General features: G+C 37.0%; 1 protein-coding gene across 7 annotated transcripts in view; it reads right to left on the bottom strand.

Moving 5' to 3' along the window:
• Positions 1 to 9,080, bottom strand: part of LOC128242330 (uncharacterized) — a 32,159-nt gene extending 23,079 nt beyond the window's left edge. For 3 of the 7 annotated variants that reach the window (XM_052959434.1, XM_052959438.1, XM_052959436.1), the window contains exons 1-2: positions 8,795 to 9,077; positions 8,366 to 8,435 (exon numbers count right to left, since the gene is read on the bottom strand). In XM_052959434.1, the coding sequence (XP_052815394.1) occupies positions 8,366 to 8,407 (42 nt within the window). In that variant the 5' untranslated portion in view covers positions 8,408 to 8,435; positions 8,795 to 9,077. Of the gene's footprint in view, positions 1 to 8,365; positions 8,436 to 8,794 lie in introns of all 7 variants that reach the window. The other 4 variants (XM_052959433.1, XM_052959435.1, XR_008262582.1 and 1 more) reach the window with 3 other exon arrangements.
• Positions 9,081 to 15,863: the final 6,783 nt, after the last annotated feature.

The following is a 15,863-nucleotide window of genomic DNA, read 5'->3' as shown; positions in this document are numbered from 1 at the left end:
TCAATTGTGTTTCAATAAAAACTGCAGAAAGCCCATACCTATCATTTAAAAAATCAGAGATAATCTGTCTTCAGTCGCAAGATAAATATGAGAACCCGATCACTTTTCTGAATTTCAACGCACACTAGCATACGATTTGATACCACGGCGATTGCTCGGTTGAGGGATAAACCATATAACGGCGAGACAAGAGTGAAATGGACGTAGCTTATAGAAAGGCAATACATATGCGTACCTTAAATAGAGACAAAATTGCACAGAAATTGGGCAGTATGCTTTACCTTATAACGAGATAAAGGTGAATTGCGCAGTATGTAAGTACCTTTGACGAGATAAAGGTGAACAGCGCAGTATATGAATACCCCTTTTTACGAGATAAAGGTAAATTGCGCAGTATATGAATACCTTATAACAAGATAAAGGTGAACTGCGCAGTATGTAAGTACCTTATGACGAGATAAAGGTGAACGTCGCAGTATATGAATACCTTATAATGAGGTAAAGGTGTACTGCGCAGTATGTACGTACCTTATAACGAGATAAATGTGAACTGCGCATTATATGAATACCTTATAACGAGATAAAGGTGAAATTGCGCAGTATGTAAGATCAGAACCTTATAACGAGACAAAGGTGAACTGTGCAGTATGTAAGTGCCTTATAACGAGATAAAGGCGAACTGCCCAGTATTCAAGTTCCTTATAACGAGACAAAGGCGAACTGTGTAGTATACTTTACCTTATAACGAGACAAAGGTAAATTGTGTAGTATGTTTTACCTTATAACGAGACAAAGGCGAACTGCGCAGTATGTAAGTTCCTTATCACGATGCAAAGGTGAACTGCGCAGTATGTATTATAACACAATATAATTACACGGTATGAACATACCTTGTAACGAAATAAAATTTAGCAGTGCAAACCCCATACCGAAAAAAAAAAAAAGTGAAAGGTTGGATCAAACGAAATCATCAGTTCAAAGTGTATCCAATAACGATTGACGTAAATATGAGAATAATAACTATATCATATTTTTAACGACAATTCTGTGTATATTGTCGCTGGAGGGAGTGTGACTGGCTTGTGTATAATAAAATGCCGGTTATTCATGGGCTGGGCTCACTGATATGTAGGTGAAAGGTTGAGTGTTCCTCTTGTTGGATGAAATGGACTGTTTGGGTATTGTTGGAACTCAAATTTCACAAATATTTTTTTTTCCAATATTGAAAAAATATTTTACGATTTTTACAATTGCGAATAGTGAGATACAATTTATTTGTTCAAATGACAAATTTCACAAAATTGAATCACGAACTCATGGCCATAAAGTTTACAAAAGTGAAACTGTAATTATTTATTTGTGTCCTTAAAACATATTATTCGTTAATTATAAAGCAACTGGTTCCCTGTAGTTTCCGTTGTATTATTGTGAAAGTTGAGGCCTAACGGGGCGTTGTCTTCTTTCATGACTTACCGTCTTACTTACGGCTCGGCCAGCCGGGAACGGGTTTATAAACCTCGACCTAAGTAGGTGAGGCATAAACCGGGACTTCTTTTTAGCCATGGTCTGGCTTCTCTGTACTTGAAATTCTAAAACTGTGCAAACAACATAGATAAATCATACACAAAAAGCAAACAATCATCCAGATATGTGTCCATTTATGAAACAATCATGCAGCGTCTAGACACAAAATTAATATTTGTATTATTCAAAGCATTCAAAACATTTCATTTTCGTCGTGCATTTTTCCAAAAATATTAATATTGTTTTATTGTATTTTATCCAACAATAATAGGTGAAATAAGATGCGTGGTACGTGCCAATTTAACATAATTATAATAATGTCTTATAATAAAGCCTTCATTGAGAACGGACAGAAGGAAATGACCTTAACACGTTTACAGAAATATGATATATCCAGTACATTTTACGTAAAAGGTGCAATGATCTGAGTGACAGCAAAGTTGGATATTTCACTTAACAATTAAATAGAAACAACATGTATCGAAGAAAGCTTTTTTTCATAAAGTAACAATATTTTGTCATGTTATAAATGCATCGTTATAATAAAAAGCCTTGATTAATTGTAATCTGCAAACAATGCCTTTTGGAAGATACTAATATTTTGAAAAACTTAAAATAGAAAAAGCCACATTATTGTAGGACAAAATACAGCTTTCAGCTAGAAAACAACAATATTGGCGTATTACAAGCGTAAACATTAAGATCAAAAATATAGAAATGCGTGAAATATCACATGCTGACAATTTCCATCAGTAGCTGCACTTTCCAATGTTCTTTTGTCAGAAACAGTTGATATCGCCGATTGCCCTTTGCTCTAGTGTTATTTTGGGTTCATCCAAGTACAGAAAATAGATTCTGCTGATCTACTTATTGTGGCTAGGTTTGTTCCTGTCATATGCATTCATTTCTTGGCTTAGAGCTCGTGAAAATTAACCCTAAAGTTGGTATAACATGAGTTCCATTTGGAACATAGAAACCAATCATGTATTTGCCAAGATGAAAGTAACAGCAAACCACATGACCATCAACCGAAATGTCATTTAATTTGTCCAATATGTCACTAAGTACGACCGAAATGAAACTAAAAACGACCGAAATATCACTAACAGTTTGTGAAATTTCCCTAAATCGACCGGATTTTCACTTAAACGACCGAAATGTCACGAATTATGTGTACGATGATGTAAAGTGTGTCTAAGTTGTCGAAAAGATCAAAAAGAGCATACTATCAGCCATTGGGTAAGTTAATAAGAGCGGTACTTCCACGCTGAACTGTCTACAACATACACTTGGTAACCTCAGAGCAAATGGAAATGTCAGAGGTTTTTGAGTTAAATAAGTTTTAGGCAAATTCCACACTGTTGCCTGTTATTTGATTTCGGTAAGTACTCGAATAGACTTCCTTGAGTGACATTTGCTTTTTTCCACGCTGTAATTTCATCCGATTTATCTTGACTATAACATAAGTGTTATTGTTTTGACAAGCATTTGACAAACTATTGAACTTAATTAATTGTATAGTATATTACAAAACAAGTTTGAATTACACACATATTGTCATTGTGATCCTTAAATAATAATTTGTCTGATAATTTCTTTGAAACATAAATGCGTTTTTGTTTTGATTTTTCGGTAGAATTGATTGTGGTTTTATCTCGTGTATAATATGGTGGCATCTTCTTATCTGTTTTGACAATGGAAGTTTTCATTAGTGCAAATGTGAGTGTAAAACGCTGCTATAGATGGTAGCTCGGGTCCCTTTTGTACTTTCAAGGAATACATAGAATTTTTGTGTAAAAGATAATAAATAATGATTGTTTATGAAGTGCCCAGCCAAGTAAGGCGTATACTATATTATGCAATTTTTCTTTCCTCTATCATTGGATTATGGTTTAAATGGAGAGCTTTTTGGGCTTAATGCCGTTAGGCCTGCAGACTTTAATAATCGTAAATCGGAGTCTTCCATCGGCAGATCATTTTTAACATTTGACTTATTATTTTGCACACGGGCGAATAAGCCCCAGCGCTCTTAAAACTGCATTACCAATCTGTTCTTATAGCAACGGCATGCGTTCTGCATGAGTAGGTCTGTAAAGATTATACATAATAAGTTGAGCGGTTAATATAGAGCGAATAAGCTGCGTTTTTGCGTGATTACGTAATTTAGATAATAGAAAATGCAACAATTTCAATATCGACTCTTAGTCGACATATTTTCATTAAGATTAATAGTATTTTTTTACACAAAATAAATGGTTATGCAACAGTGTCGCGTCAAATCATTCACTTGTGTAATTTCAAAATAACAACCTTTAACCATTACTTATTCAATATTATACACTTTTACAATTAAAATCAAAACGTTTAAGCGTTGACAGGCTTTCGGTCGCTATGATTTGTGAGTATAGTCATGTTATGCTGAATGGAACGGAAAATGTGTGCAGATTTCTCAGTTTGTTCCAGTACTTTCAGCCCAGAGTCATGAAGATGTTGCATATACATAATAATAAACCACTGATATACATAACATAACATTGCATAACATATCTTTATTCAGCATTAAACGGCATGTGCACATTTATAGCCATATAATAAAGTACAACTTGAGTTGTTAATGTTTGCATACCAAGTTTGCGTATATATATCGACGATGCGTTGTTTAATTAATTCAAAGCTGATATCAGCAGTGTATTGATTTTGCCAGGTGTTTGTCATTCCTATTTAGTTTAATATTACTTTAATTTGATTAGCCCAAATATATACAGAACAGAACAGATAATTTATTAAGACTTGTACAAAGTACATCTTCTTAAATGTATATGTATCATAACTGCACACATACAAATCTGTTTGTGTTGTCCACGGGTGACATACGTTGAAAGAAATGATAAGATACCCCAATACATACAGGGAATAAATTGTTTGTTGTTGATTAGATCCAGAGAACTTTTGTGGGAGGATCTTGTCAGTTTGGAAAGATGCCTAAAATATAAACTTTATTAACATGTCCAATGTAATTTGTTGTATGCATTTGGTTTTGCGGACAAAACCTGTAGTAAATTAAATACTCAGTCATGTTTGTAGTGTGGAGTAGATTTTACTTATAAATGCCTTTATGTTGTATCCAATACAGTCTACTGTATTATATTGTATTGTATAAAACCAACGTACACAATAAGGTTTCGTATGCAAGTGTATAGTAATCAATTCTTTTTTTAATAATTTGGATATTCCACATATTAAATAAGTATTTCAAGTGACTTATAATCGTAAAGTACCTGCGAAGGAATTCATGAGCAAGCATATATTACCTTGTTTATGTGAATTTATTTTCCAATTAAGCGACCATACCAACAAAACGTAGAAAGTCTCTCAACACTTAAAGCGCTTTTATTTACATGTAGGATGCTTTTAGCAAGTTTAAATAATAAAATAAATAAATAAGATACTATTTCATAAATATCCCAATAGAAACTCTAAGGATGAATGTGAAAGAAACTTTTCAATAAGATTGCACATCCATTAAAATGATCTTCCTTATTTCCTTATAATATGACGATGCTTTCCGCAATATTTCTACTTTTGTACTGATGAGCCTTTGGCGGATGCATCTCGACTTAAAATGCAGAACCCTGAAGATGTTTGACATTTTCATTCGTAGATAATCAGTCCAACTAGAAGAGAATTTAGAGAACGCATTTTAACTTCCTTCTTATTCATATGAGGAATTTCCATGTGGGAAATGTCAATTTAGTTAGAACTGTAATAACATCATGAGCATAATTAAACGTGATTAGTTCGTGTAATTATGTGTGATTATTTTGAAAGTATATAAAATGTGACTCTTGACACATGATCGTGTTAACATGTAACAAGTAAAATGTGTTTATTTTGATTACATGTTTATCCTAGGCAAATTTCGTGTATAACTATAATTAAATAGCAGTAAAAGCAGTCAGTTCTGGAATGTCAACTTCAGACAATAGCAAAGAGTGTAAACAAGAACAAATAAAAATTTAGAGAAGTCGGAGCAAAAGGAGTGTAAAGCAGAGTTGTCGAAGCAACAAGAAGTGTATATTCTCATTTTAGTATACCAGAGTTATTATGTTCAGTGTGCGTATACCACGTGATAAATTGCGTCATAAACGCTACGTCGGAAGGCAATATTTTGCTTCGATTGAAGACTTTAAACGAAGGTAACTTTTCTAATTCTTACCATTTTAAATAAAACATAGCGCAGTCTACGCCGCTTATGGAGCCCCGCGTTTGGTCTTTTACCAACGTTTGATCGAGAGTTAATTTCTTAAAACACTTCGACAAACCTTCTCACAAAACGGCCGTCTGGCGGAGCACTGTCAAAACATTGTTTTGGAAACAGGTTTGTCGAAGTGTTTGATGAAACTAATCACCTTATCAAACTCCGATTATAAAACAAAGGTGGGGCTCTTTAAGCGGCATAGACTGCCCTTTGTTTTATTTAAATTGGAATAGTAAAAGAAAAGTTATCTAGGATTTAAGTCTTCATTTTAAGCAGAAGGTTGCCTTCTGACGTAGCATATATGACGTACTTTATCCCGTGGTATACACACACTGGTGTTGTGACGGTATAAATAATATCAGTTGATTTTTTTTTCAATCTGTAAATATTTCAGAGGTGATATGTAGAGTTCAAACATACATGTAAAATAACAATATAACCTTCACTTGTGTAATACTGATTGAAATTATGCCACGAAGGCTATACTCTTTTGGTTTAACTTTATCTTTGTAGCGTAGTACTTATTAAACCGATATTATTCGAAAACATATTGATGGAAGAAGAAGAAAATATACGTTGGTAGATATCTCAAGTGCTTGATATGAGAGATCAGGCTGTTAATGTTGTTTGTGCTACAAAATCAGTCGTTTATTTAGTCGCACTTGGAATGTGTTCTTATGATTCTAGAATTGACGTACACATTCTATTTATAATCATTCGAAAGAAACACTAGTGTCGTGTCAGCATATCTGAAAGGTACGTATATCATACCTACTGATGTCATGAGTCATATGGTTATAATTGCTGCTGTTGTTATTATCCTTGACTCCTGTAGGCAACAGTATAACGATATTACACATTCCTACAGGTAAATATTGATGCCGCGTGTTCGTTATAGGTTCATATTAATGCTTTCCATACCATCTTTATGATAATTATACGAGCTATCCTCAAACTGCACTTCTATCATATTTCGGTGCCAAGTTTAGTCCCTGAACCGAGGCTCTATTTTACCAAAACATTATTTGCAAAGCGATTATATGCACTTAGCCATTTTATGTGAATGATCGTTTAGTATTGCTTTGTTTTGTCAGAGTTAAAGATAACATCGTGATATACAGTATGCGCTTGATGAATTTTGAAAATACTTCTTATACATTTTTCATAAGCAGTTTATATACATTTTTGTAAACATTTCAATTAACTATTCTCGTTTCTATTTTCTTGAACAGTTAATGTGTTTGTTTCCACCAATAGTTTATTCTCTATAAATACATATTTTCATTTACAAAAGTGCAACTTGGCTATCAAGGAGTAAACATCCTGGCGTCCTGTTTCTTTACAATTGCTTAACCATCAGCAACGTTTTGCAAATCCTGCAGGTAAAATATATACTGTTCCTATCTGATCTCTTCACAAGGCCAGCACAGACTGTTCAGGTAGATAAATATAAATGATGGCATTGCAGATATTACAGAACAGATAAGCCCTGCTAGGAAGCAAATGTTACCTGGTTTATCTTGAAAATAATTATGTATTATGATATGCGCACGATAATATTTTCGACTAAGAGACATGTATGGCTGATAAGGTGATTGTTGATGATGCATTTCTACAATTAAAAACGTTTTCAACCCCATTGGACAAGATGTTATTCCCAACACTAATTAAGACTGGCGTTATTTGCGTGTCTTTGATATTGTGTTTCTTGTCCATATGTCCATCTGGTCTTGATCTATGTACACAATAGCAAAATAGCAAAACATATTTCGAATTAGACTTGTCTTTGAACATTAATCAATCTGCCTCAATTGGAATTACAACTGTTTCATGTCCTTGATCATTCAAAAGGTTTAAGTGTTCATGTTCAACAGATTGTAGACTTCACTTAATCAGAGGTTATAACAGCTGATAATTGTCAATTCTAAAATAAATCTGGGGATCTGGGGCAGTAGTTACGAACAATCTCAAGTCCAGACTCAAGCCTCATAATGGAAACACTTCATTTCATTGTAATTTTCCTTCTATCAGAGCATTGATGGTAAAGTTTGCTGAAATATATTACTATTTGAATGTGTTCTTTTTCTTATTTACATATTTGTTTGTAAATGAAATGGAATAAATATGATTTTTTGTTCCTTTATAAAAATGCTTTTCTGAGTCTAAGTCTAGATTTGGACTTGAGAATATTCGTAATCATGGCCCCTTATTGAGTCATTTATGCCCAAAGCATGATAAAAGGTCTTAGACCCCTTTTGAAATTGTTTCCATATTCCATTACATTCATTTCAGTGTACTTTCTACTGTTTTTGATGCATATATCCGAGCAAAAACCTATCATTATATGTGTACAAGAGTCTGCACTCAAATTGTCCAAATCCTGACCTCAGGATTAACCCTGGAACCCGTGCTTAATGCCACGTGCAAACATTTTAACGCCCCAACTGAATGCATACAGTTACATAGCGTTGACGTCTTCATGCACGTTAAGTCTATCATACAGCATTTGCCTAAACACGTTTTTCAACTATTTAAAACATTCTCGTGCACATTTTAGCCATTGAAACCTGATGCACAAGTTACCTGCTCAAATCTACCGGTGTGAGGATGGTAAGAATAAACCATTTTGGCACACCCTGAGAAATCCGTACAACTGAAATGTTCATCAATTTATGTGCAAAAACTGGTGCTGAAGCTATGCTTTACCATTAACCTAATTACGATGTATATATGTATAGTCCAAATTATCTACAAACGGGCAGACAATAATCATAAGTTATTTACAGTGCTGTCAGTAAAAACCTTTTTTGTAACAATTATAAGGTAAATGAAATAACTTTTGAAGCAGCGTCAGCTTGGTAGCACAATCAAGCTTTTTGTTTTGACATCATGCGTGCTACGAACGCTTTATTAATACAGTTTATATGATTGTTTTTCAAACTTTTAACTTAAATTACATCATTATAATTGAAACAAAAATAATGAACACATTTATGAAACAAAATAACTTACAGAAATCGAAATGACGAAAAAATGAAGACACTAATCCAGCATGGAGAAACTAGCTGCAGACGATAACAAATTCCCTCAACTCTCGCCCAACACTACGAGATAACGAGAACTTCCGCACGGACTGGTTTATTTATTCCCGGGTACCACTACTCTCGAACACCAGTATTTCCAATCTGCTTTCAAAAGCTCGAAAAGACAATTCTTTAATATCAGCAATAATTTATCTATGTAATGAAAAACCATACACGAATCAGCAGTACTTATGCAAAAGATGAAAGCAAAATCCACCTTATCAGAGCAAACGACAATCTACCGCTAATTGCTGATCTAACACCCCTCCTGGAAGAAGTGGTATCATCTTTCCACGGAATCTTAGAGCGCACCTGCCAAAAATGGGTATTTGGCAATAGGATCTAGCGTAGGTAGGATAACTCAATAGCTACCTGTATAATTTCTAGTATTTTCATCTAGCAACAGTTCCTGCTAGGTTAGAGCACACGAGACAGGTTGCTAGTTGTAACTGTTCATAGGGAGAAAGAGTAAGCATTCTCACAAACTTACAAATGGTTAATGTTTGACGCATACCCTGGTTACATAGATTTAGCACCTGTAGAGAGAATACAACACAACAACAAAACTTATTGCAAATATTTTCGGTTCGAGGATTTTATTATGGTTTATTACACATGTGAAAGTACAGAGACTAAAAGGCCCAGAAGCCAACAATTTGACAATTAACCCGTCAAGAGGCCCAACATACCTAACGAGAGACACACAATGATTTGTTCATTGCTTGTTCAATATGTCATCGACATCATACTGTAAAATATATTTGAACCATGGATGGACATCTTTATATATGATAGAAAAACAGTTTACATTGTAATTTTGGTTCTTCTGGTCGAGTTGGTAGAGACAATCTTAAAACATAGTTATAGATTATTAAATTTCAAAACGAGGTAGAATAATAATGGGCATTCCAGTTAAGCAAATTATAGCATATGCACAATTTAGATGTGGCTTTGACCCTTTAAGATAAGAGACGGGCAGGTATGAAAAAGTCCAGACTGTGAGTCGAGAATATGCCCTATGTGTAGCATCTCAGTTGAAACAGAAAAAATATATTGTTTCATTGTAATGTATACCAGGCCTTACTTGAAGACAGGAATTGTTTTTCCTGCAAACGAACTGGATAGTTTATTCTCATCACATTATGATGAGAATAAATTATCACTAGCGGATTGGGGGGGGGGGGCAACCGGTGCGCTCGGAGGAGAAATTGTTAAAACTTGTCTTAAATGAGTACCCCCTCCCCCCTGGCACGTTTAATCCAAAATAAATTTCGTTTCTGAGGGAAGGGCGCAGGTCAAAAGGTTACGTCCATAAGTTACGCCCCCTCTTACGTCAAATCCTTGGTCCGCTCCTGATTACTGTTTATACTCTCCAACAAATCATATTGTGAACGTAGCTGCCAAAACCTGTTCTAATAGAAAAATGTAAACATAACATGGATGATGGAAAGTACTTTTTTTGTTGGTAGAAATTATCATTTTATTTGATTCTAGCTTAACATCTATCGCTCTGTTAACCAATATAGAAAGGTTATGTTACGTCACAGGTTTTTTTATAAATAATAATAAAACAACAAATAATACAAGGAAAACAAACTTCCAACTCTTAACAGTTACATGAAGTAAGATCTTAATGATTAGGAATGGGCGGTGTTTAGTTCTTATAGTACTTGATTTCTTGCCTATTAAAATACTACATGTTCTTTCACTGGAATCATTTGACTTTTTTTAGATCAAAAATTAATTAATGTACGGTGTCGTCAACATCATTAATTTGGAACATGATAAGGGTCTGTTGATAACTTATCAACAATAGTATTATGCCGCTCATTTTCAGCCTACTAAATGTTCGATTTTTAACACATAAAAAAATAATTGTAATTATGCAGGAGATCATAATTAGATATTAATGGCATTTCCTCAAATACTGAGATATTTCATTTAGGACACATAAGTAATAATTATCACTTCTTACATCTCTAAGTTTGAGACAGGGTCTAAATAATCAATAAATGATCTTTCAGTAATTGACATTATTATGTCATTATTTTGCTTAAAGACAAATATATTCATTTTTTGATCATCACATTCATCACCTGTCATATTTTATCTAACTCTGTATCTCATCTTAGGAGTATATAAACACATACATGTTTTCATTTAAATAGTGATGATTTAGTAATCAATAAGGCAACAACTTTGTGAAAGACATTATACTCTATGTCTCTATGTGTAAAACTTTGTGCTTAATACTTTGTGTGCCTCTTAAACTGTGTGAACATTCTAAGTGACTCAATTTAATTGAACGAGCTAATAATTAGACTTCTATATTTAAGTTAAACTATTCATAATACTCTGTTATTTGTTACTGGAATAAAACGTGAAAACAACATGGCACTGCACGTTCCTTTTTGTCGGAGTAACGTTATGTGGCAGACACACGCAATGTCGTGTTGCGGGTGTGAGGCGCACAATGCCGTGCACCCGAACGGTCGCATAAAAATAGCACTGATCTTAGATAAAGCTTTCATTTTTTCTAAAAAAAGAAGAGAGTTGTTCATTACAGAAATAAAAACTTGAGTACGAGCGCTTCCATAAATGATATCTTCAATGTGCTATTATGAGCAGGAAGTGTACACTATTTGTTTAACTTGAAATGTATTAAATAGCCATTCAAATGCTTTTTATTTTACGACCAAATATATTTTTACAAATTAAAACATATGCTATATGAATAAAAGATTATTAATATCATTGAAATCGGTTTCCATCCAGCATGTCATCGATCTTACACAGATTACCCATTATAAATGATCAAAAAAGAGCAACACAGCTGATGATATCGACGATAATCATTCATATCACAGTTCATAATCGTTCTGAACAAACCTGCATGCATGTAAGATTGTAACTTGCAGCAGACATACTGAGCACAGCTGACAAAACTAATGATACTATGTAATCTTGATGGCTAATCAGCTAATCAAATATCAAAGCTGATACGCATTTTTATCGATCGATAAATGGAATAGTGAATATAGACGAGCATGGACTCAGTTGTGTAAATAAACAATTATGTATACATTCTTACCGCCAATAAACGACTCGATACTTTAATATAACAATTCCTTATCACTAGTTGACATCGCATCGGCCAACTAACTTACAAAAAAGTTTGCAAGTCCAAAAAAGGAACAGGTCCAATAGCTAACAAAGTTGTCAAATATATGGTCAAATCTATATATATATATACATTTCATACGTTCGATTGTATGTGACACTACCTCATTAATGCAAGTATGTATTGGCAGGCGCGTAGCTGCCAATACGAGAGTACGCGCCTGAATCCACATGATTCTGACAAAAAATAATCAGCCAAAGTTGCAGTATGCGTACTTGACTACATGCTTCTAACACTGTCTATTTTTCAAAACTAAATTTAAAATTAAGCATCTCAAAACGCCCAGACTGCAGCAGATTGAATCATGTTTATCAAAAATTTATGAGGGGGCATGCCCCAGAACCCCCAAAGCACAATAATGAATCCACATGAATAAAGAGCTAACTACAACCTGCGTATTGGAATGAGTAAAAACAATGAAACTTGACTTACCTTGCCCTGCATGCGTCAATAATCATGTAGTATCATAGGTAAACTTTCCATACTCTTGCTGTTTTGTTCAATTAAGGATTATGTTGGGGGGGGGGGGTCTGCGTGCATGCAGCATGAACGCCTGGTCGTCTTTTTGCAATTTCATGAAGCGCGCTAGTAATCATGATTTGGTTGTAATAATTTTCGCGTTTATCATGAAAATTATCGAGTTTGTTAATATGTGTTTTACATATGCATGTCCTAGGTCTTGCGAAACTCCGTCTATTGAGGAAAATAAACGCAACATTTAATAATATTAATAGACAATTAAGTGCAAATGTTCGTTTTTCCACCCTGGCACAAGACTGGGGACCGTTTCATTAAAGCGTTTAAGCGTTAGATGAAATTGTTAGTGGTATATTTTCGCTTTATGTTTTTCATGTGTGTAAATTAAATTTAAGCAAGTATTTAAGTTTGAAACAAAGTTAAAGAATATGAAATAATTTAACATGTTTCCGTCTGTTAACAGATAGAAGCTTTCTATTAAGACACAGGCCCCCACTAGCTGATGTTACCTGTGAGTTGGATTTGTTATTGGGCCAAGATGAAACACACAAAATACTGTAGTTTCATTATATCATGTATAGGCGGTTTACTGTAGTTTCATTATATCATGTATAGGCGGTTTACTGTAGTTTCATTATATCATGTAAAGGCGGTTTACTGTAGTTTCATTATATCATGTATAGGCGGTTTACTGTAGTTTCATTATATCATGTATAGGCGGTTTACTGTAGTTTCATTATATCATGTATAGGCGGTTTACTGTAGTTTCATTATATCATGTATAGGCGGTTTACTGTAGTTTCATTATATCATGTATAGGCAGTTTACTGTAGTTTCATTATATCATGTATAGGCAGTTTACTGTAGTTTCATTATATCATGTATAGGCAGTTTTTTGTGTTGTTTTTGTTTGTTTGTCTTAATATACTTTTCATTTTATGTTTTTAATCAAATTAAGAGGATACAAATAATTAGTTTATTGTCTTTTCGATCTCGCAACGGAGTCTAAAAAAAATCATTCCGCGAGAAGGCAATATGCGAGGAACTGTAACGCATATAGCTCACGTGAGCCTAACGCGGGGCACTGTAAGGCATAAAGCTCACGTGAGCCTTAAGCGGGGCACTGTAACGCATTGAGTTCACGCGAGCTTTACGCGGGGCACTGTAACGCATTGAGTTCACGCGAGCTTTACGCGGGGCACTGTAACGCATATAGCTCACGTGAGCCTAACGCGGGGCACTGTAACGCATATAGCTAACGTGAGCCTAACGCAGGGCACTGTAAGGCATAAAGCTCCCGTGACCCTTAAGCGGGGCACAGTAACGCATTGAGTTCACGCGAGCTTTACGCGGGGCACTGTAAGGCATAAAGCTCACGTGAGCCTTAAGCGGGGCACTGTAACGCATAAAGCTCACGTGAGCCTTAAGCAGGGCACTGTAACGCATTGAGTTCACGCGAAGTTAACGCGGGGCACTGTAACGCATTGAGTTCACGCGAGCTTTACGCGGGGCACTGTAACGCATACAGCTCACGTGAGCCTAACGCGGGGCACTGTAAGGCATAAAGCTCACGTGAGCCTAACGCGGGGCACTGTAAGGCATAAAGCTCACGTGAGCCTTAAGCGGGGCACTGTAACGCATTGAGTTCACGCGAGCTTTACGCGGGGCACAGTAACGCATTGAGTTCACGCGAGCTTTATGCGGGGCACTGTATCGCATATAGCTAACGTGAGCCTAACGCGGGTACTGTAACACATATAGCTCACGTGAGCCTAACGCGGGGCACTGTAAGGCATAAAGCTCCCGTGAGCCTTAAGCGGGGCACTGTAACGCATCGAGTTCACGCGAGCTTTACGCGGGGCACTGTAACGCATATAGTTCACGTGAGCCTTACACGGGGCACTGTAACGTATATAGCTCACGTGAGCTTAACGCGGATCACTGAAACGGATAAAGCTCATGTGGGCTTAACTCGGGGCACTGTAACGCATACAGCACACGTGGGCTTTACGGGCACTGTTACGCATATAGCTCACGAGGGCTTAACGCGGGGCACTGTAACGCATATAGCTCACGAGGGCTTAACACGGGGCACTGTCACGCATATAGCTCACGAGGGCTTAACGCGGGGCACTGTAACGAATATAGCTCAGGAGGGCTTTACGCAGGGCACTGTAACGTATATAGCTAACGCGAGCCTTACGCGGGGCACTGTAACGCCTATAGCTCACGTGAGCTTTACGCCGGGCACTGTAACGCATATAGCTCACGCGAGCTTTGCGCGGGGCACTATAACTTAATAGCTCACGTGAGCCTAACGCGGGGCACTGAAACGCACATAGCTTACTCGGGCTTAACGCCGAGCACTGTAACGCATACAGCTCTCGTAAGGTTTCACGCGAAGCACTGTAACGCATACAGCTCACGTAAGGTTTAACGCGAAGCACTGTAACGCTTGCAGCTCACTTCGTTTTCACGCGGGACACTGTAACGCATAAAGCTCACGTGCGCTTACGCGGGTCACTGTAACGCGGCTAGCTCACTTCGGCTTTAAGCGGGACACTGTAACGCATATAGCTCACGCTAGCCTTACGCCGGGCACTGTAACGCATATAGCTCACGTGGGGTTTATTCGGGGGCACTTGAACGCATTCAGCTCACGTGAGCTTTACGCGGGGCACTGTAACGCATATAGCTCACGAGGGCTTTAGGCGGGACACTGCAACGCATACAGCTAACGTTGATTTCACGCGGGGCTCTGTAACGCATATAGCTCACGTCAGCTTTACGCCGGGCACTGTAACGCATATAGCTCACGCGAGCTTTGCGCCGGGCACTGTAACGAACATAGCTCACGCGAGCTTTGCGCCGGGCACTGTAACGCATGTTGCTCACGCGAGCTTAACGCCGGGCACGGTTACGCATATAGCTCACGCGAGCTTTGCGCCGGGCACGGTAACGAATAAAGCTCACGCGAGCTTTGCGCCGGGCACTGTAACGAATACAGCTACGCGAGCTTTACGTCGGGCACTGTGAAGCATTCAGCTCACGCGAGCTTTGCGCCGGGTGCGCCGGGCACGGCAACGCCTGCAGCTCACGCGAGCTTTGCGCCGGGCATGGTAACGCATATAGCTCACGTAAGCTTTAGCCTGGCACTGTAGCGCATATAGCTCACGTGAGCTTTACGCGGGGCCCTGTTACGAATATAGCTCACGCGTGCACGTGAGCTTTGCGCCGGGCACTGTACCGCATATAGCTCACATGAGCTTTGCGCCTGGCACTATAACCCATATAGCTCACGTGAGCTTCACGCCGGGCACTGTTACGCATATAGCTCACG

Source organism: Mya arenaria, chromosome 8 (assembly GCF_026914265.1).
Source record: "Mya arenaria isolate MELC-2E11 chromosome 8, ASM2691426v1".
In the NCBI taxonomy this organism is placed as follows: domain Eukaryota; kingdom Metazoa; phylum Mollusca; class Bivalvia; order Myida; family Myidae; genus Mya; species Mya arenaria.
Note: the sequence above shows the minus strand (reverse complement) of the source record. Positions and strands in the feature narration are given on the sequence as shown.